At 51.6% G+C, this 21,755-nt stretch overlaps 1 protein-coding gene across 1 annotated transcript in view; it reads left to right on the forward strand.

The window, feature by feature from the left end:
- The window catches only part of OTOG (otogelin), a 90,425-nt gene extending 69,537 nt beyond the window's left edge, over positions 1-20,888 (forward strand). The window contains exons 40-55 of the mRNA XM_043582271.1: positions 2,373-2,556; positions 4,891-5,111; positions 5,322-5,460; positions 6,813-7,007; positions 7,220-7,432; positions 7,993-8,097; positions 8,265-8,372; positions 8,766-8,867; positions 11,927-12,025; positions 13,244-13,284; positions 14,267-14,617; positions 15,359-15,463; positions 15,636-15,755; positions 16,897-16,942; positions 19,302-19,381; positions 19,464-20,888. Of these exons, the coding sequence (XP_043438206.1) occupies positions 2,373-2,556; positions 4,891-5,111; positions 5,322-5,460; positions 6,813-7,007; positions 7,220-7,432; positions 7,993-8,097; positions 8,265-8,372; positions 8,766-8,867; positions 11,927-12,025; positions 13,244-13,284; positions 14,267-14,617; positions 15,359-15,463; positions 15,636-15,755; positions 16,897-16,942; positions 19,302-19,381; positions 19,464-19,664 (2,310 nt within the window). The 3' untranslated portion in view covers positions 19,665-20,888. The remainder of the gene's footprint in view (positions 1-2,372; positions 2,557-4,890; positions 5,112-5,321; positions 5,461-6,812; positions 7,008-7,219; positions 7,433-7,992; positions 8,098-8,264; positions 8,373-8,765; positions 8,868-11,926; positions 12,026-13,243; positions 13,285-14,266; positions 14,618-15,358; positions 15,464-15,635; positions 15,756-16,896; positions 16,943-19,301; positions 19,382-19,463) is intronic.
- Positions 20,889-21,755: the final 867 nt, after the last annotated feature.

The following is a 21,755-nucleotide window of genomic DNA, read 5'->3' on the forward strand; positions in this document are numbered from 1 at the left end:
CATTTAATTTAGTCATCAATATGATTAGGTTTGTATATAACATAATGTTGGTATTTGTTCTCTGTTTGTCCCCTCCCTTTCCTCCTTTTCTGTTCTCTTTGGGTATTTATTTATTTATTTGAGGAGGGAGAGGCAGAGAGAGAGGAGGAAAGAGAATCTTAAGCAGGCCCCATATTCAGCTCAGAGCCCAACACAGGGCTCCATCTCATGACCATGAGATCATGACCTGAGCTGAAATCAAGAGTCAGACACTTAACCAACTGAGTCACCCAGGTGCCCCATTTTGAGGTTATTTTTAATGATTCCATTTCATTGCCTATGTTGGATTATTATCTGTACATTTTACTTCTACATCTGTTATAAACTACACATTACATCATTATTACTTTTCCTGAAGCAGTCAATTATTTTCTAGCATGGTTTTTAAAATACAAAAAGTTTATATTATCTGCATATTTATCATTCCTGGTGTCCTTCATTCCTTTGCGTAGATCTCGATTTCCATCTGATATCACTTTTCTTCTGCCTGAAGGACTTCCATTAATATTCTTATAGTGAGGTTCTGCCAGTAATAAATTCTTTCAGTTTTTATATATCTGAAAAAGTTTTGACCTCACCTTCATTTTTTAAAGATATTTTTAATTTTAACTTGTTTTATTTTTTATTTTTTTAAATTTACATCCAAATTAGTTAGCATATAGTGCAACAATGATTTCAGGAGTAGATTCCTTAGTGCCCCTTACCCATTTAGCCCATCCCCCCTCCCACAACCCCTCCAGTAACCCTCAGTTTGTTCTCCATATTTAGGAGTCTCTTCTGTTTTGTCCCCCTCCCTGTTTTTATATTATTTTTGTTTCCCTTCCCTTAGGTTCATCTGTTTTGTCTTTTAAAGTCCTCATATGAGTGAAGTCATATGATTTTTGTCTTTCTCTGACTTACTAATTTCACTTAGCATAATACCTTCCAGTTCCGTCCATGTAGCTGCAAATGGCAAGATTTCATTCTTTTTGATTGCCAAGTAATACTCCATTGTATGTGTGTGTGTGTGTGTGTGTGTGTGTGTGTGTATACCACATCGTATATCCATCAATGGACATTTGGGCTCTTTCCATACTTTGGCTATTGTCGATAGTGCTGCTATAAACATGGGGGTGCATATGTCCCTTCAAAACAGCACACCTGGATCCCTTGGATAAATGCCTAGTAGTGCAATTGCTGGGTCATAGGGTAGTTCTATTTTTAGTTTTTTGAGGAACCTCCATACTGTATTCCAGAGTGGCTGCACCAGTTTGCATTCCCAAATTTTTTAAAGATATTTTAACTGGGTTTAGAATTATAGGTTGACTTTAATTTTTCTTTCAGTGCTTTAAAGATTTTGCTCCACTGTCTTTTCTTTTTAAATTGAGGTAAAATTGAGCTAACGTAAAATTAATCATTAATCTCCCTACCCCCTGTCAACCACCAATATGCATTCTGTCTATAGATTTGCTTATTCTGGATATTTCATATAAATGGAGTCTATAATATGTGACTTTTTGTGTCTCGCTCTTTGACTTAGCATAGTATTTCTGAGGTTCATCTGTGTTGTAATATCTACCAGTACTTCATTCAATTTTGGGCTAAATAACATTCTATTGTATGTACATACTGCCATTGTTTTATCCATTCATTCATCGATGGCCGTTTGGACTGTTTCCACCTTTTGACTATTGTGAATAGTGCTGCTATATATAAAGTTGTGCTTTCACCTTGCTTATTTCCAATAAGAAATCTTCTGTCATTCTGATCTTTGTTTCCCTACATAATGGGTCTTTTTTTTTCCTGACCGCTTTTACAATTTTCCTTCTATCACAAACATTGATTGAGACCCCAGTTAATGTCAGGCTCAAAGGCAAGAGCTGGGGATTCGAAGGTGGATCAGACAGAATTTTTGCCCTTAAGAAACTCAGAGTCCACAGGATGCCTCGATGAGGGAACAGATTCTATCTTAACGGTCAGCACAGAGATGAGGTCAGCCCAGAGAAGGGGTGCCCAAGCTAGAGGCTGGAGACTTAGGAAAATCTCCCTAAAAAAATGATCTGAGCAGATCAGGAAAGAAGAGAGTGATTTGAAAGGCTCAAGGTGTGTGTTTGTTTGGGCACAGGGATGCAGCCTGCCTCCCACTGTTGTATTTCTTGTTTTATCATTTTGTGCTCATGAAATGGTTTCAGAATTCTTCCGTGCCACCCTGGACTGTGTCTTGGCCACATGTGCCTGAAACAGAGCCTGTGACATAGCTTGATACGATTTGTTGGATAAATGGATGGAGGGATGGATGAACGGATGGGCAGACAGACAAGCTGTGCTCACATTGAACACCCCCACCCCACAAGGTGACTGTGGACTCACAGCCTGTCTGGCCCCCTGTGAGCAGACACGGATTTAGAATTGAGGACACAGGCCACATGTACGTGATCCGGACGCCGTCACACATCCAGATCCAGTGGCTCCACAGCTCAGGACTCATGATCCTGGAGGCCAGCAAAACCAGCGAGGCCCAGGGCCGTGGCCTCTGCGGTGAGGAGGGACCCAGCTGGGGCGGGGCGGGAGGTGAGGGGATCTAGTTCCCTGAGTTTCCAGAGTCCACCTCTGTCCCCAGACACAGGTTCCTCTGTGTGAAATCAGGGGAAGCTAGGACAGAGTGCCAGCCCAGAGGTGGGACCAGGAGAGCTGCCAGGGCAGAGAGACCTAATGTCCTGTGTTCTGGGGCTGAAGCTGCCAGCAGGGAGATGGCGCGGGGCTCTGGTCTCGGCCAGTTGTCACTTTGGCCGGGATTGTCTGTCAGCTTCCCTGACAGCTTCCTAATACCAGATGATCCTTCCTGTCTGCATGTGCATGGGCACTTCACAAAGCACTTCCACACTCTGATCTCACTGATTGCAGGCCATCCACACAACAACCCTGAGAGGTGGCCATTGAACTAAAGAAGAAAGAGGGCCCAGAGAGGTTAAGCGGCTTGCCTAAGCTCACACAGCAGAGCTGCCACAATGCACAAAATTAGGGCTCTTCAGACCACAGCATGACTGTAGGCGCATGCCCTAAGGGACCGGATGTATCTTGATAAGATAAAAGGGTGCAGGAAGAGTCTGAGTGCAGACTGCTGCACCCTCACAGGACACCCATGACAGATGGCCGTGATTATGATGACGGGAGACATAGGCACACTTATACACACACATACTTGCGTGGCCTCCCCCCCATTAATCTGCACCCATTTTAATCATTCACGCTTGCACCCCTGTATTCAAAATGCCCTCTACATATGAAGTGACACATTTAAGTCTGGTCCCTGCTCATTCTTTCATTTATTTCCCATGTACCAGTCACGGGACAGATAGTATGCAAAGCAGACAAAATTGCTGTTTTATGAAACTTCCGTCCTTACTGACTTATTGATACAAACATCTTTACACACACACACACACACACACACACACACACACCCCAGCACTGCCACCACTTCCACCATCCCTTTGCCACCGTTTCTTCCTTCCATTGTTTATGCCTGGCAAGGAGTGCTGGGGGCAGCAGTGATCCCCTGCCTGGGATACCTTTGTGACTCAAGGCCAAGACCCAAAACGCAGCCACTGGGACCATTGATAAAACCTGAAGGTTTTGTAGCCAATCATGCTATATATTCATGACACTGGTGGCTGGAGTACAAGCCGGCTAATTTTCCTCTGTTTTTATCCACATTCACGCTTAGTATCCTGAGCACCCGGCTGGGCAACTTGGGGGACTACTGAGAGAGTAAGAAAATGAGTCTAAAGGAAAACGAGTCTTTGCACCCAGAGCAAGACATACCTGCAAACCAAAGCCTGCTCTGCAGAACTGGGAAGGTCATGGATTCAGATGCATGTGAGGGGCATTTGAAGGACACACTTCTGAGGAAGTGTTTCAGGCAGGGGGAACAGTGTAAGCAAGGTCAAAGGCAGGGAAGTGTGTGTTTGGAGCCTAGAGTGTGAGAGATAAAGCTGGAAGTTAAGTTAGAAGCTGTGACAGACAAGCTCTTGCCCTACTCCCGTCTCCCTGCCTTTCAACACAGCCAAAGTTGATTTCTGGCACATGTAAATTCCCAAATGGAGACTCCGTTCATCATGTGGCTCTTCCATTCTCAGCACAAGCTTCCAGCTCCACTGCAGGAAAAAAAGTTAGGAAGTGTTTATGGGCCAGGCCTGGCAGTGGTCACTGCCTCACCCTCACTCTCGTTCTGCCAGCTGGGACAAGCATGGGCTCCCCCAACCCCAGGAGAGCCTGGAAAACACAGGCTAGCGAACTGCCCGGGAAGAAAAGGAAACAGGTGTTAGTTACACTTAGCTAGCAATCTCTGCTAGAGCACATTTTTTGGAGTAACCTTTCGTTTTGACACAATGTCTAAAGTAGTATGAAGAACTCCCATGTACTTTTTGTTCAGATTTACTAAGTGTTTGCATTTTGCCCCATTTACTTTTCCTGCCTCTGTGTGTGTATGTATATAAAATACACACATGTGTATGCATGCAGACAGATGTGTAAATACATCTATACATGTAGGATTTATATAAGTGCACTTTTTTATGTGTATGCAGTTTGCATATATATGCATTTTTCTGAGCAATTTGAAAGTATGTTTGAGACATTGTATCCCTCTATCCCTAAATTCTTTGGTGTGCATTTCCCTGAGAACACCAACATCTTCCTACACAGCAGGTTTCTTACCTTCTCTGTGCCTCATTTCTCTCATCTATAAAATGAGGATAATAGTAATACCAGCCTCAAAGAATTGTTGTAAGAAATATGCAGAGTGACATCTGGGGACCTGGGCGTGGTGGTGATTATTATAGCTATCGGCATAATTCTGCCCCATTTCAGGTATCTGTGATGGGGACGCAGCCAATGACCTCACCCTGGAGGATGGTTCTGTGGTGGGTGAGGCTGAGGACCCTGCTCCCTTTCTGGACAGCTGGCAGGTGCCCAGCTCCCTGACCTCGGTGGGCCAGACCCGCTTCCGCCCGGACAGCTGTGCCACAGCTGACTGCTCACCCTGCCTTCGCATGGTGTCCAACCGCACCTTCAGCGCCTGTCACCGCTTTGTATGTACCCACTGTGTCCGGTGTTGGGGGACCTCCCGGGCTAGGAATGGCAGCACTACCTGCAGAGGGTGGGCCCCCAGAGGTGTTGAACTTGGGACTGGATTAGGAGTCTTCAGAAGCTCGTTGTTGCCCCTGGACAGGGCTAGGAGGAGCTGGATGCTGGGATGGGGGGAGTCGGGACAAGCAGGGCTATCCGATGCACGTGCCCAGGTTTCCCCAGAGTCGTTCTGTGAGCTGTGGATCCGGGACACCAAGTACGTGCAGCAGCCCTGCGTGGCACTGACCGTGTATGTGGCTATGTGCCACAAGTTCCACGTGTGCATCGAGTGGAGACGCTCCGACTACTGCCGTGAGTCAGGGGGCTGAGGGGGGAGCAGGGAGGGTGGGGGACTCCTCCATTGCTTCTGTTGCTCCCACCCCCTGTTAACTATTCATTCATTCATTCATTCATTCATATTAAGAAGTTAAGAAACATTTTATAAATAAATCCATAAGTACATTAATAAATTTATTTTTATTACAGTTTATATTAATAAGTCAAAGGAATATTATCTGATTACTCTTTAATTTATCTGAATCTCCCTGCCTCATCTGTAAAATGAGGACAGTAATAGTAGCTCCCTCTAGGGTTCTTTTGAAGGTGACACGAGACAGTGTGTGCAGAATGGCCCCACCACATGGTTACCATCCAGGAAACGTTAGTTCCTTTCTCTAAATTCTTGGTCATCTTTCTCTTCTTTCAGTCTCTCCCCTCCTTCCCTGAGAATGGAGGTGAGATCCACCGCCTCCCCACCCTGTTAGGTTTGCGTTAGTGGGGTAGGCAGGGGTAGACTGGCCTCGAGTAGTTTGATTTATAAATGTGAACACATCCAGATAGGCTGGAAACAGCTCGCAGGAAGACGGCACCTACAATATGACGGTTAAAGGATGACAAGACTAAGTCATCCAGAGGAGTGTTTTCAAACTGCGGGTGTGAAATCTACTTTGGGGGTCAACCCCACATTCAAAATACACAATAGAATAGAAAATGCTAGCGTGTACTCCACCTAGAAAGATTAAATATTATTTTGTGAAAAAAATTTGTTTTCATATATCAGTAATTCTCAATCCCGGCTCCCCCTTTGAAATCACCGAGGAAATTCAGAAAGTATTAATGTTGGGTCCCACAACAAGAGGTTCCAATTCAGTTGCCCTGCGGTGGGATCCTGGCAAAGGTATTTCAAAAACTCCCAAGGGACTCCTTGGCAATCATGTTTGAGGAGCACTGTTCTACATGCACTTGTGTATTGGACCACAATGTAAAATCTGCTTTTTCCCGTTAAGAAAGTTTGAAAACGCTGACCTAGAGCAAGGGGTTGGCAAATGTTTTCTGTAAAGGGCCAGATAGTAAATAATTGAGCTTTTCAGGCTGTGTGGTCTCCGTCACAATTACTCAACTCTGTCCTTGTAGTGCAAAATCAGCCAGATACAATAGGTAGATGAATGAGTGTGAATGTATTTCAATAAAACTTTATTTGCAAAAACAGGTGGGAGGCTGGAATTGGGCCACGGGTTGTACCTTGCTGCCTCCTGATCTAGAGAAGGGAGGTAATGCCCCTAAACCCCTTTGCGCTCTCTGCTGAGGCACAGGTGATGCTCTGAGGCCCCTCCTCACTCTGCCTGGGGTCTGAGCCAGGCCTGGTGCCCACTGTGTCCCTGCAGCCTTCCTGTGTTCCAGTGACTCCATATACCAGGCATGTGTGGCAGCCTGTGAGCCCCCGGAGACATGCCAGGATGGGCTGCTTGGCCCGCTGGACCCAGAGCAGTGCCAGGTGCTGGGCGAGGGCTGCGTCTGCTCTGAGGGCACCCTTTTGCACCGGCGCCACTCAGCACTCTGCGTCCCTCAGGAGAAGTGCGGTAGGTTCTTCCTCTGTCTGGGTGGGGCCCTCCAAAGCTGGCCTTGCTCTAGGGTCTCCTCAGCCCATCTGCTACCCATGGCTGAGGCCCATCTGCATTCCTCCAGGGCCACTTTGGGGATGGTCAGTGTCCCAGGGAGGGTCTAGCCTGGGACAGTCTGGGTCTCCTTGCCCACCTCAGTGCCCCGTGCCCCACCATACCCCCCACTGCAGCCTGCACTGACAGCACAGGGGTGCCGCGGGCCCTGGGGGAGACCTGGAACAGCTCCCTCAGCGGATGCTGCCAGCACCAGTGCCAAGCTCCCAACACCATCGTCCCAGTGGACCTGGAGTGCCCAGGGCCCCGCCCTGAGACCTGCCCACGTTTCGGGGAGGTGGCTCTGCTCCTGCCCACTGAGGATCCCTGCTGCCTGGGGACAGTTTGTGGTGAGTCAGACCCTTTACTTTCCTCGACCTCAACTTTAAGACTGTTAAAAGGCTCCAGCTCTGCCTTGATGGGTAGGACAAGGCCTGGGCAGAGGAAAGTGTCTTGAGGTGGGGGGCGGGGGCAGGAGCCACCCTCAAGAATCAACATGGGGTAGGGCTTAAAGGCACAGGCTATGGAGCCAGGCAGCCTGGAGAACTCTTCCTCCACCACTGCAGCCTCGTGACCTCGGCAGATCATTTAACATCCTCTGTGTTTTAGTCAATTCTACTGTAGCAGGAGGCTGATCATAGGTACCCACCTTCTGGGTTGTGAGAATCTAGAAGTTTATACTGATCTAGGACAGCAGCTGGCACATGACCCATCTCAATGAATATTACCTATTAATGCTCTTCTGTCCAGCCCTGGACCTTCTATGTGACCCTCAGAGGCCCCTTCCAGGAACATGGGTCTTGGGGGGCTGGAGGGAGAAATGGGGACAAGTTGTCTAGGTGCTGGGCAGTGCCGGAGGCTGGGGGGAGTCCCAGCCTCCAGGTGACAGGCCCCGTGGCCCCCCGGCCAGTGTGTAACCAGACCCTGTGCGAGGGCCTCGCCCCTACCTGCCACCCAGGCCACCGACTCCTCACCCACTTCCAGGAGGACTCCTGCTGCCCCAGCTACAGCTGTGGTGAGAGACCCTGAGGTGGGGAGGGCAGGGGGAAGGGAGCCCAGCCGCTGGGTTAGGGGAGCTCTGGGGACTGGGTTCTGGCTGGAGATCAGGGCAGAGCCAGGGTGGGGGTCCAGGCGTGGCCAGACAGGGTCTGCTCCTTGCACTTAATTCTGTCTTTTCCCCAGAGTGTGACCCAGACCTGTGTGAGGCAGAGCTGGTCCCCAGCTGCCGCCAGGACCAGATTCTGATCGCGGGCCGCCTGGGGGATTCGTGCTGTACCTCCTACTTCTGCGGTGGGTGGACATGCCATCGGGTGCACGGCTGGATCCCAGCCACCCCTTCGTCACTGGTTTCCTTGGGCAGCAGGGAGGAAAGGGAGAGGGTCTCCAGGTGGCCTGGGCACAGAAGGGTGAGATTCCTGTTCAGAGCGAAGTGAAGGAGGAAGAGAACCAACCCCAGCTTCATCCTGTATATTACTGAGCATGAGGAAGTTGGTGCTTGTTCAGTGTAAGACTTTAGGTCGACAGGAAAGATCTAGATTCTTGCTCCAGGACAGGCCCCATGAAGCCACAACACACTACTTTAGTCCAACTCCTGTCTGTCACAGCTGGATTTTAGGTCCTCCCCCCCACATACCCGGGGGGGGGGGACCACCTGTGACAGCCGTGGCCCCTCTCCCCCCTCAGCCTGTGGCGACTGTCCAGATCCCATCCCCGAGTGTCAGGAAGGAGAGGCGCTCACCGTGGACAGGAACACCACAGAGCTCTGCTGCCCTGTGTACCAGTGTGGTGAGTCCCAGCTGGACATGGGGACCTAACCGTAAGGGGCTCCAGGGACATTTATGTGCCACCAGAAACTGTCCGGCTAGCTCAGTGGGTAGAGCATGAGACTCTTATGTGCCACCAGGCCCCTTCACCATGCCCCCACCTCAGGACCGTGGGAGTTCAACAGGGAGCAACAGGGAGCCCCCAGGTAGTGAGCACCGAAGCACGAAGTAGCCAAAGCCATGATGAGACCCCACCCGAGGAAGCGGGGCCAGGCCAGGGGAGCCGGATGGTGTGGGGTCCAGGCTGTGACATGGGTGGCTCTGAGGCTTCATGAAGAGGTTCCCTGTCCCCTCCATGGCCACCCAGCCCAGGGCCATTGAGGCCACCCCAATCCTCCTAGCATTGATTTACAGTCTTCATTCTCTGACCCCAGGCCCCTGCTTCACAATCTCTTTTGTCACTGTATTACCCTGGTATCTGCACATGGAGGCTGGATCCCTGACGACCCTGCATCTTGAAGCCTCTGAAGCTCTTTGGTTTTGCAATCGCAAATAAGCGTGGGCCCTTTCTGATAATTTTACAGGACATAGTACCTTAATACAGGGTGTAGTATGTACCTAGTACCTTAATAGTGGTACGGCCAGCATGTGAGACCTGAAGAACACCTGATGGATAAGAATTAACAGACTGGTTAAATTTAAAGATGACCCCATTTGCAAAAACTGCACATTGACTGTGGGAAAAACGTGAGCGAACCTCACGGGCACAGAGCGGTGCCAGTGAGGACCGTCTGCCAGGATACTCCAGGGGCAACGCCGACTGCTTCAAGTGTCAGGAACCAAGTCTGAAACAGTGTAGGTTTCCCGTGGAGCGTTCCCCAGATGCGCTGTCCACACCGGGCCAATCGGCTCCACCCGGGGTCTCAGAGGCCACTGGTCCCAAAAGTGGGGCCAGCTTACAAAGATGATCTGAGCAGAGGGTCAATGTCCTTCCTCTCGTCTTCTCTCTCCTTTTTCTGCGCGTCTCTTCTTCTCTCCACCTCACCCCCCTCTCTTGTTCACGTGTCTCCACGCTTCTCAGGAGAAAGCCTAGTCGTGTGCAGTGAGTACAGGCAGGGTCAGTGAGTCATGGTTTTGCACCCCAGTCCTGCCATTTTCTGGCTGTGTGGCCTAGGGCGAGTCACGAACTCTCTGAGCCAAGGTTCCTCATTTGTAAAATGAGGTGCTAATAGGATGTCCCCTGAGGGGCAGTTGTGAAGCCTGGAGACAATACATGAAATACTTGATGGTCTTTGGGATACAGAGGTGCTCAGTATAAGGAGGCTATTGATATTGTTACCTTCTCCCAATCTTCATTGTACTTTTATTATAGAGGCACTATATATGCCTTATAGAAAGTACAGAATCCAAGTAAAGATAAGTGAAAATACTTTCTTCCTGCTTCCACTGTCAGCACTTGAGTATATATCCTTCCAAATAATCTCTATGCCTTCATATGTGTGTGTGTTTTAACCAAAATAAGCATGTATATGCTCTTTTTTATTTTATGTTTTATTGTTTTTATTAAAGTATAATCAATGTACAATATTATATTAGTTTCAGATATACAACATATTGATTCAAGAAGACGTTACTCTGTCTTCACCATGATGAATGTAGTCACCGACTGTCACCATGCAATGTCATTACAATATTACTGACCATATTCCCTACGCTGTACTTTTCATCTCCGTGACTTATTTATTTTATAACTGCAAGTTTGTATCTTAATCCCCATCACCTATTTCACTCAGCTCCTCACCGGCCTTCCCTCTGGTAACCACCGGTTTGTTCTCTGCAGTTAAGAGTCTGGCTTTTTTGTTTGTTTTCTTGTTCATTTGTTCTGTTTTTCAGACTCCACATGTAAGTGAAATCATATGGTATCTGTCTTTCTCAGTGTGACTTATTTCACTGAGCATCATACCGTCTAGCTCTATCCATGTCGCCAACAATGTGCACGTGCTCTTTTTTTTTTTTAATTTTTTTCAACGTTTTTTATTTATTTTGGGACAGAGAGAGACAGAGCATGAACAGGGGAGGGGCAGAGAGAGAGGGAGACACAGAATCGGAAACAGGCTCCAGGCTCTGAGCCATCAGCCCAGAGCCTGACGCGGGGCTCGAACTCACGGACCGCAAGATCGTGACCTGGCTGAAGTCGGACGCTTAACTGACTGCGCCACCCAGGCGCCCCAGCACGTGCTCTTTTTTAACCAGCTGTTCTCAGTTAATGTTAATAAAAATTTCAAGTTCTATCATACCCCATCTATGATTTTCCTGGTTTGTCCAACCCAGGACCTGTGGTCTCTTAAATATCATTTAATCTAGCATAAGCATCTTTTTCTGCGTGACATGGAATTGTAGAGTTTGGGTTGTGGTCCTGCAGAAAGTCCTACCTTCTAGATTTATCCACTTGCTTCCTCCGGGAACTGTTTTCCTTGCTCCTCCCCATCCTTTGTGCTTCCTATAAACTAGAAGTTAGATCTAAGACCCGGTGGATTCAAGTTGTGTGTGGGGCCCGACAGAACACGAGCTTCAACGTACATCACATCACGAGATACAGACTAGCTGGTTGAGACACCGCGACTCAGGCTAATGTTGGTCCTGGATTACGGTGGGGACTGCCAGATGCCTCCATCTTACATTTACAGTTTTCCTCTTTCAGCCAGAAAGTAACCCATTACTTTGACACTATACAAAAGTCCTTCTCTTCCTCCACCTCATAATTTTTTTGATAATCCTAACCTGACTACTCGCAGGGTGACACAGAATTCAGGGGAGGGAAGGCCCAGCTGAGTGACTTTAAGGTTCTGACATTGTCATATCGCTAATGCCTCATCAGAGTGGAACTATGTCTTCCACTAGGAGTTCTATGGAGAGACTCCAGGAGCCCAGACTTCTTCCCAGGACTCTAGCCCTGGAGGGTGTCTGAGGACACTGGGGGGAACCCAAGGAGGAGCCCTCTCCGTAGCCAATGTTGCATTCTGGGGATTTCTGCTCCAGGTATCTGCAGCTGATGTGTCCCCTGCCTCCCCTCCCTCGCAGTGTGTGAGAGCTTCCGCTGTCCCCAAGTACAGTGTGGCATGGGCACTGCTCTGGTGGAGGTGTGGAGCCCAGACCGCTGCTGCCCCTACAAGTCCTGTGGTAAGTTCCTGGCCAGGGATGCCCTTCCCCAAAGGCAGGGATCCAGGGCCCCCGTGAAGAGTAAGGGAGGGGAGGAATGACCCACCACTGTCCCTCCAGAATCCCCAGATGGAGGCTGCCAAAATCACCTTCCTCGCCCTGCCTCTGATCTCTGGGTGCTTAGCATTCCTACACCTTTTTCTCCCCAGGACAAAAGAAGGGAAAAATCAAGTTCCTTGTTCCCAAAAGGTTTTTCCTTCTAAAGCAAGTCTTTATTGCAGCTGTCTGTTAGTAAGCATGATTTTTGTTAAAATTTACCTCAGTGGCACCTGGGTGGCTCAGTTGGTTAAGTGTCTGACTCTTGATTTCGGCTCAGGTCGTGATCTCACGGTTTGTGAGTTCGAGGCCCATGTCGGGCTCTGTGCTGTTGCAGAGCCTGCTCGAGATCCGCTTTCTCTCTCCGCCCCCCTCCAAATAAATAAACAAACAAACAAACAAAGAAAAATTACCTCAAACTCCTTTGGGAGCATCAATGACCAATAGTGAATACCAGTGAGCTTTATATAAAATGTTATTTAAAAAGAGTTGAGAAATTATTTTGCATTTATTTCACTGTCTTTTTCCAGGCCTGCAATGTAAGCTTCACGAGGGTAGAGATTTTAGTCTATTTTACTCATTGTGTTGTCCCCAGAGCACAGAAAAGCCTCAGCATGTAGTAAACATGACTGAGTGACCCGGGAGAGCGTTTCACAGGCACTGTGAGCTCTCCTTACCTTGAAGCTCGAGCTGACGTGGTGTCTGTTAAGTTTGCTAGTGGGGCCACAGCAGTCTTCCAACAGGACGTGCCCCTGGTCAGAAGTTCCGCCCTTGATGCGTTCCCTCCTGGAGAGGCTCCACATCTGCTCTAGAAAGGGTTTTCAGGAGGATGGGGCGGGATGAAGCCCAGATGACAAAGGACACCTGTGATTGGTCTGTCGGCCTGTTTCTCCTCACCCGCCACTGGTGGAGCTTAGGACCCATCACTGCCCCACCTGCCTTACCAGGAAAGCCGCAGCCCCCATGCTGGGCCAGGCTGGAGGGAAGCTGAGATTTGGGCTTCTTCCCCCCAGTCCCTCTCCCAATTGGGCTTGAGTCTGTGCCAGAGGAGGGGCTGTGCCAGAGTGAGTGGCGTGGAGGCCCGGGGAGACTTCCACCTGGACGTCTCCAGTGAGACAGGTCCTGGCCCCTCCTGTTTTTCAGAGTGTGACTGCGACACAATCCCGGTGCCCCGGTGCCACCTGGTATGGAGACCCTGCTCCTCCCGGCCGTCTATGACCTGCCTCCCCCTTTCTTTTCCACTCTTTCCCATCCCCTGGAGACCCTATTCCTTTAATGTAGTGCAAAGAGCCGTGGATCACAAGTTGGCATTCTTGTCCTAAGCTCTGCCCTCTGAGCCCAGTGTCCTCATTTATAGAGTGGGCGTGAGGATGCTTCAGCATTGTGATGAGCAAGTACAATGATGATGGTGGGGATGGTGGGGATGGTGAGGATGAAGATGATGAAGGTGATGATACTTTTTATGGCAGCTCATGCTTATTGAGAGCTAACTATATGTCAGGAACGTTCCTGGGCCTTGTGTATATAGTGTCATACCAACAAGGTTGATTCCACGATGAGCTCAGTGATACAGACAAGGAAGCTAAGGTTCAGATCGTGAAGCTAGTAAGTCACAGTCAGGATTAGAACCCAGGAAATCTGACTCCAGAGGCCATGCCCTTAACCACCAGACCGCACAGCCACTGAGGGAAGGGAAAATACTGTAAGAAATGTGAAGTTATGTTTAAAGTTTTTTCACAATTTTCTAGATTTTATATATTCTCCTCACCCCCTACCCCCCAGCACACATTTCCTCTCATTTTCTCCCCCACTCCTCCCTCCTCCCTTCAACTGGTGAAGGAGGAAGGGAGATAGTATGAGCCAAGCTGGGTTCTTGGCTGGAAGCCATGCAATGGCCCCTCCCTGATGAGGCCCGTGGGTTCTTGGGATGAAAGGAGAGGCCTAAGTCCCTGAAGAAGACGTCGGGGAGTGATCCTCAGTGGGGAAGCCATACTGGGAATTTCTCCCTTGGCTGGGGAGTGACTGAGCTTGCCGGAGCTTGCCAGCCCCTCCCCACCCACCACGAGGAGGCAGCTGATAGAGACAAGGGCCCCGGTGGCAGACTGCTCCCAAGGGCAGGGCTGGGCTTCCCCTGCGTGGGGTGCTGACTGCCTCTGCCCCACCCAGTGGGAGAAGTCCCAGCTGGACGAGGAGTTCCTGCACAGCGTGGAGAACGTGTGTGGATGCGCCAAATACGAGTGCGGTGAGTGGGGAAGGGAAGCCCGTGGGGTAGAGCCAGGCTGGGCCCGATGTGCGTGCTGGGTTCCGGTGACTGTTGCCATCCTGCACGCCCAACCAGTGAAGGCCCCCGTGTGCCTGAGCCGTGAGCTGGGGGTGATGCTGCCGGGCCAGACCGTGGTGGAACTCTCGGCCGATGGCGTGTGCCACACCTCCCGCTGCACTGACGTGCTCGACCCTCTTACCAGCTTCTACCAAATCAACACCACCTCTGTGCTGTGTGACGTGCACTGTGAGGCGGTAGGTGCGGGGCAGGATGGGGTGGGCAGGGGCAGCGGCTGCCCTGGGTGATCCCTGGTGCTCCAGGAATCAGAGGAGTCTCAAGGTTTCTAGACAAGTCTGAAGAGGAGACATGGTGCGGGCAGGGGACCCTTCAGAGACCTCTGTAGAAAGTGCTGAGAACGGGCGGGGTTGGGAGAGGCCAGGAGGGGAACGGCAGGAGTGAAGGTCTGGCAAGGGCGAGTATTTGACAGAAGACGTATTGATGAAGCACCTACTTACGACTGGTACATTCCCTATTGCTTTGGTTTGTGTGTTTGTGTTGTTACCCTTTGTTGCACTTCTGCACACCCAGTATCTAAGATAGCGACTGGCTTCTAGTAAAAGCTAAAAGGGGCTGGCATTATTCCCATTTGTCAGATGAGAAAGATGAGGTTTAGGGAGGTCCAGTCATTTGTACAAATTCCCACAGGGACCGGGACTCAGACTGAGGTCTGCGTGGAAACAAAACCAGCACCCTTAATCACCAGCAGTGCTGTCTTTGAAAGGGGTGGAAATGCTCTTCGTCAACTGGGAATGGGTCTAGGAATTGCTGTAAAGGAGGCTTAAGGGATAACCTTCCTGTCTGAAATAAGAGGCTGGGAGCGAGCTTCCTTTCTGAGCATCTACAGGGGGGCTTCTCTGGGCTTGGGGCAGTAGGAAAGCAGGAGGGTGGAGGTGGGCACATGGCTGAGGTCCCTCTGGTCCCTCCCTGTCCTGCAGAATCAGGAGTACGAGCATCCACGGGACCTGGCCGCCTGCTGTGGCTCCTGTAGGAACGTGTCCTGCCTCTTCACTTTCCCCAACGGCACCACCTCCCTGTTCTTGGTATGCAGCCCCTTAACCACCCACCTGGGAGGGCATCCCAGGAGGCAACCGGGGCTCAGGGCTAGGCACAGACAGGGTCCTGGGCAGCACCTGTGCCCAAGAGCTGTGCCCTGTCTGTTCACTCAGACCATCTAGCCACCCAGTCCCCATTGTCCACCTCTGTGCCCTCCAGCCTGGGGCGTCCTGGATCGCAAACTGTACCCGCCATCACTGTGGCAACACGCCCCTGGGCGCTGTGCTTGTCCGCTCACCCATCAGCTGCCCGCCACTCAACGAGACCGAGTGTGCCAAGGTCAGTGCCAGCCTTCTCCCCTCACAGCATGGCCTGAAGCCAGGGGTATCGCCTGTCTTACTGGCGGGGGGTGTTGCAGGGTGGGGGGCTCCTGTGTGCGGAAGTGAGGGAAGAGGGGTTCCCTGGAGGCTGTACCTGCCCTGCCACCCCAGCTCCACATCTCTCCGTGTTCCTGCTCTGACCGCGTCACACCCCACATCCTCATGCGTCACACCCCACATCCTCATACATCACACACACAGCTGCACACGGATGTATGCAAACACACATCCTCACATGTTCGGAGACGTCACATACACGCCATGCAGGTGCACAGTTCAGTCCTCTGATGCTCTAATGGCACTACCACCAGCCAAAACAGCACTGGCAGGGACAGCTGTCACTAAGGGCACATACCTCAAGGAAAAGGATTTCTGGAGGGTTTGGTTATTGTTAAATGAGGAAGGTTCCTGAGATTGATACTGGACATTGAAAGGTTTCTGATCTTAAAAACAAGTACACACGCTCCCAGTCACACACACTCGCATTACAAAACCACACATGTATATGTTCACAAAATCACATGCATGCGCTCACACACACAATACTTATTTACAAAGAACTGTCACATCATTGTTTTATCCATTTCATAATAGAGGAGGAGGGCTATAAGGGATAACTGCACCCATTTTAAGGGTGGGAAAACGGAGCCCAGAGGAAAAGGATGACTTATCCAAGGCTGGGATGGAGCCCAGGCCACTGACCCAAATGGGTCAGCCCCTGCAGCGCTCCCCTCCCAGACCCTCTGTGCAGGAAGCACTAATGTGGGCACAGGGTGGGGCAGGAGGGAAGCCGCCACTGGAAAGATGGGAGGATCTCACCATCTTAACCCAGCCTCCAGTCTTACTGGGGCCACTGGCAGCTTTTATGCCAGTGGCCCAGCCAGTCAGGGTAGTCCCTGTGGCTCTCCCATGGTCAGCCCAGGGGTGCCTTCTCCCTCTGGCCAGGGCCTGATGGACGGCAGGGCCTGGCACACCTGCCCTGGGGCATCTTGGGAGGAAAAGCTGAGTCAAGGCTCTTGTGCCTTTTCTGCCTTTTGCTGGGATCTTGGCTTCTGGCCTGGGACGGGCTCTCCCACTCACCTCCCCTCCTCTCCCTCTAGGTTGGGGGCTCAGTGGTACCTTCCTTGGAAGGATGCTGCAGGACATGTGAGTGAGCACGGTGGAGGCCCAGGGGTGAGGTCTCTGGTCGGGGGACAGGGTATCCTGTCAGGACTCAGAGGGCCGGGTTCCTGGCCTGGCACCTCCAGTGCTAGTTCTTCGGGGGTTTAAATGAAGGGATCACACCGCTACCATGGGGCTCACGGCACTGGCACAGATATGCGGGTGGGCAGAGCCCATGCTCCTGTCCCTGTCCCAACAAAAAGCCTTTACTTCTTGATGGAGACAGGGGACATTGGGCTATTGAGTCCAGGAGGTCAGAGATTCATCAGCTGTTCTGCCTCCTCCTGCCCCTGCCAAGACCCCCAGCCCGGAAGCCCCCCAGGTGAATTCTCCTTGTGGTCAGGAGCCCTGTCTCAGAGATTCCCCCCGGGGGGGATTCAGGCCCACAGGGTCGCTGTCTCAGTCCGAGTGACCTGGACTCACACCTGGCCCCTGGAACCTGCAGCCCGAGCCACATAAGCATGCACATTCTAGTCAGCTTTAGGGCCTTTGTCTACATGCCTCCCCTCTCCCTAGGGTCCTCAGACTGTCCTTTGGAGGGATGTAGAATTTGACACCCTTTTGTGTCCACCTCACATACTGCAAGGAAGCTGGGCTCAGTGCCTCATTGGCTGATCTCCGACCCGCAACTCATGTTCCCTGAATATTCCATGTGCTCCCGTGTGACCTACGACCCGTGTCCCTCTCCCCAGGTTCCCCGGGGACCCTGTTTCCTGTGGTCCCCGTTAGCCCCGCCTCTCCTCCACGGGTTAGTGTCCACTGCCACCCAGGTACTCCTCTCGGAAACCCACAGGACTGAGGCATGCAGCCACGTTGCTATTCCCAACAACGTTCCTTCTGCTAGGTGGCCCCAGCTCTGGGGGTGGGGGAGGGGAGGGCGGGGCCTCTGCTCCCTGCCTCTGGCAAAGGCCTTTCTCGGCCAACAGTGCATGCTGGGTAGCGAGCCTCATCCCTTGGGCTTGCGTGGGAATGCTTCAGCGGTTCCCCCTCTCCTGGACCCATCAATGCCGAATGCCACCACCACTTTGCTCCCACTCGTCACTCAGCTGGCCTTGGTCTGGGACCCCGAGGGCCCTGGCCGGGACAGCCCTTGGTCCTCTTGCCTCCTGGAAACAGGGAAGGAGGAAAAAGTGAACTTAGCTCTGGCCAGGAGTCCTCCACTGGGATGATAGGAAACCCACTGTGGTGAGGCCAAGAAGCCACAAGAAAGGATTCCACCCTGTTTCTGGCAGGCACCCTTAGTGACAGAGGGAGCCCATGCATCAGACAAATATTTATTGAGCATCAGTATGCCAGGCCCTGTTTTAGGCACTGCAGACACAGCATAAATAAAGCTTTATGGAGCTGATGTTGTAGTGGGAGAGCCCCGCATAATAAGTCAAATATATATGATGGATGCATCCAGTTTTATGGGGATTGAAACTTATGCAACTTGGGGGGCCTCATAAGAGAAAGAACACAAACTTACAAGTCCTGTATCAGGGTGTGAAAGCGAGTATTCATTGAGGATGAGAAAGCAACCCACAAGTTGTGGAAGGGGCCGTTCAAAGGAAGGTCCAAAGCTTCCGTTTCCCCAGCATACTGGGGACATGATGTTGACAGTGCCCCAGATAGAAATAAGGCAAGGGAGGGGGCAGGGAGGGAGCACAGGATGGAGGGAGGGTGGGCGTTATAGTTTCAGGAGTGGTGAAGGAAGGGCCCAAGGATGAGCTATTTGAGCCAGTGAGGGCAGGAATGGCCCTGAGCTCGCTTGTCTGTGGGAGGCGTGGTCCAGGCAGAGGAACCTGCTTATCACTTTCCACCTCTGTGACAACTGTGTGAAGTGGGCAAATCCCTGGCCCTGTCTGATGGATAAAGGAAACCCAGTGAGCCTGAGGCGTGCAAGCATCTGCTCGGGACTGGGGTTTCCAGACATCCAGGAAACTGCAGATTCTTTACCCAGAAGCCCTCTCAGAGTCAGAATGCTGAAGCTGAGCCAGAGGCACAAGGGGAGTGGGGGGCGGGGGAGCATGGCCAGGGTCAGGGGCAAGGATTAGAGATAGGCTTTGGGGGTGGGGTGGGGAAGCAGCCCACCTGGTCTCCAGATCCTCCTCTTCCCTGGCCAAGAGCCCCTGAGGCCATCCAGACATTGTTCCTTTTCTCCCCTGCCCTAGCCATCTCCACATCTTTCCAGGGCACTGAGTTAGAAGGCTTTCTCTTTGCTGGCGAAGGGCTCTAATGCATGGGCACTAACACCAGTAGAGAGACCCTCTAGCATGACACTAACTGCCTCAGTCTGGCCCATCCTGCTGCCCCCTGCCAGCACTTCTCAGCCATAGCTGCCTCACCCAGCCTGTCCCCCCAGGTAAAGAGGATGGGCGCTCCTGCAAGAAGGTGACCATCCGTATGACCATCCGAAAGAATGAATGCCGGAGCAACACCCCTGTGAGTGTTGCCCGAGTGGCGGTGGGAAGGGGTTGGGGGGGCGGGGCTACACAGTGGGCCTCACTGGCCTGCCTGTCTCCAGGTGAACCTCGTGTCCTGCGACGGGAGATGCCCATCCGCCAGCATCTACAACTACAACATCAACACCTACGCCCGCTTCTGCAAGTGCTGCCGGGAGGTGGGCCTGCAGCGCCGCTCCGTGCAGCTCTTCTGTGCCACCAACGCCACCTGGGTGCCCTACACAGTGCAGGAGCCCACCGACTGCGCCTGCCAGTGGTCCTGAGACCTGGGGGCGGGCTGGCCCAGTGTGCAGGGGGAAGCTCCTAGGGAGTAGAGAGCTGGTATGTGCTGAGCATGGAATGCCAGGCAGAGGCACAGAACGTGACTAGAACGGGCCACACCCATACCGGCTCCTTCTCTGGCCTCCCTCTCCTGCATACAGGGAAAGTGCCACACCCGAAGGGTCAGGGAACTCAGCTCTGTCTTTGGCTGAGGTTTGGAATGGGCCCTAGATTGGGGGCAGCAGCCCCTGCATGGATGTGGGAATCCATGACTCTGGCTACAAGTGGAGAAGGGGAAGGCTTTCCTGAGAAGGAAGGACCAGAGCTAGACCCAAGACTACGTGCAGGGCCAGGATGTGGTGGCCCATTCTCTCTTTTGGCCCTTTCTACCAGGGAAGAACCACAGACACAGTAAAAGGAAGGGAGGCTTTAATTGCAACACACAGGCCTGTGAGTAGCTGCCCAGGAGGACTTCCCAGAAGCATAGAGGGTGGGTTCCCAGGCCGGGGTCCTCTCAGCAGTGTTGTGAGGCCAGGCCCAGAGACTGGGGAGGGGGCTTGGTGACCCTCAAGTCCCCTATAGCCCCAAGAGGGATGCCCTCGTATTCTGTTGTTGACACTGTGGTTCAGGAAAGGATTTAGGAGAACAGACCCATGCCTGCTGTATACGTATCCCCCACAGCCAGCCTTCCTGGAGGTGAGCTGGCTCTTGCGAGGTGGGGGCAGGAGCCTTGGTTATTTAATGGTACCTTCAGCCTGCAAGGGCAGTGCCTGGCTTTGCAATGTGCCTTCTCTCCAAGGACATAGTAGAGTTGGTCTCTGGAGGGGCCTGACTGTGAGTTTTGTGGCTCAGCCAATTCCTAGCTCTCTGCATCATGGGACTGTTGAGCAGGAAAGCGTCTATCAGTGGAAAATGCAAGCCCTACATACAGCTGATCTCCCAGAACCTTGTCTCTGAACCAGAGTGTCCTTCTTAAAGCCAGGTCTAGGGTCCCCTTCACACCCCACTCTGTAGGCCACCTCCCCATGCCACTGTGTGCTGCTGGGTCCAGGCTAGGATGCTCAGGCCCCAGCAGTGCTCTGGTATGTCTGGGGATATGTGGCTGCCCTAGTGTCCCTAGGTTTGGGGATAGGGGCCTGTGCCAAGATGGTCCCCAGCTGTTCCTGCAGCCTCTTTGCTCTTGTATCTGTATTCTGGTTCTAGATCCAATAAACCATGGAAAGATATCAGGCCTCTGAGCATCTCTGAGGGTGTCAGGTTTGCTTTGAATCTGAAGGAGTTTCAGCTGTGAAGAAAAGACTCTATTTTATGGCCCTGAAGGTCACCCCACCTTGTCCTGCCCCACCTGTGCCCAGCACTGTGCCCCCCTCAGCACCTGCCCTGCCCCCACTGTGTACTCCTGGGGGCCTCACTCCTGTTGGTCACACCCACCACTGGAATCACATGTTTCTGCCTCTTTACCTCACCTTCACTTCCACCCAGGCATCCCTCCTGCCTGCTCCTCCTGGAAGCCAGCCTCCTACTCCAGCCCTTTGGCCAAATATCCCAGTCCTGATCCCCCAGCTGCCTCCTGGGAAACCAACTCTTTTAGATTCAGACATTTTAGTGTAAGATTCACAAGAAGCACACGTTATCAGCCAGCATGATCCTATGCCCTGTGCTTTAGAAAGGACAGGACATGGTGAGGAATTTAAACCTTGATCAGTGTTGCCGGATTGCCCTCAAAAAGCCACCAGCAGCACTGATATCAGTGTTCACTGAAATGATTTGGAGATGGTGATTTATATAAAAAATACATACACCCTTTGATGAAGCCATCATATTTCTAGGCAGCTGTGGTAGGCTGAATGATGGTCTTCCAAATATGTCCACATATTCATACCAGAAAGCTCTGAATATATGACTTTACATAGTAAAAGGGACTCTGCAGATGTGATTACGGTAAGACGTTTGAGGTGGGGAGGCCATCCTGGATTATCCAGGTGGGCCCAATGTCATCCCAAGAGTCCTTGGAAGAGAGAGGCAGGAGGGGTCAGAGAGAGGAGATGAAATGACAGATGTTGAGGTTGAAATGATGCACTTTAAGGTTGGAG

The sequence above is a fragment of the Prionailurus bengalensis genome, chromosome D1, assembly GCF_016509475.1.
Source record: "Prionailurus bengalensis isolate Pbe53 chromosome D1, Fcat_Pben_1.1_paternal_pri, whole genome shotgun sequence".
Classification (NCBI taxonomy): Eukaryota; Metazoa; Chordata; class Mammalia; order Carnivora; family Felidae; genus Prionailurus; species Prionailurus bengalensis.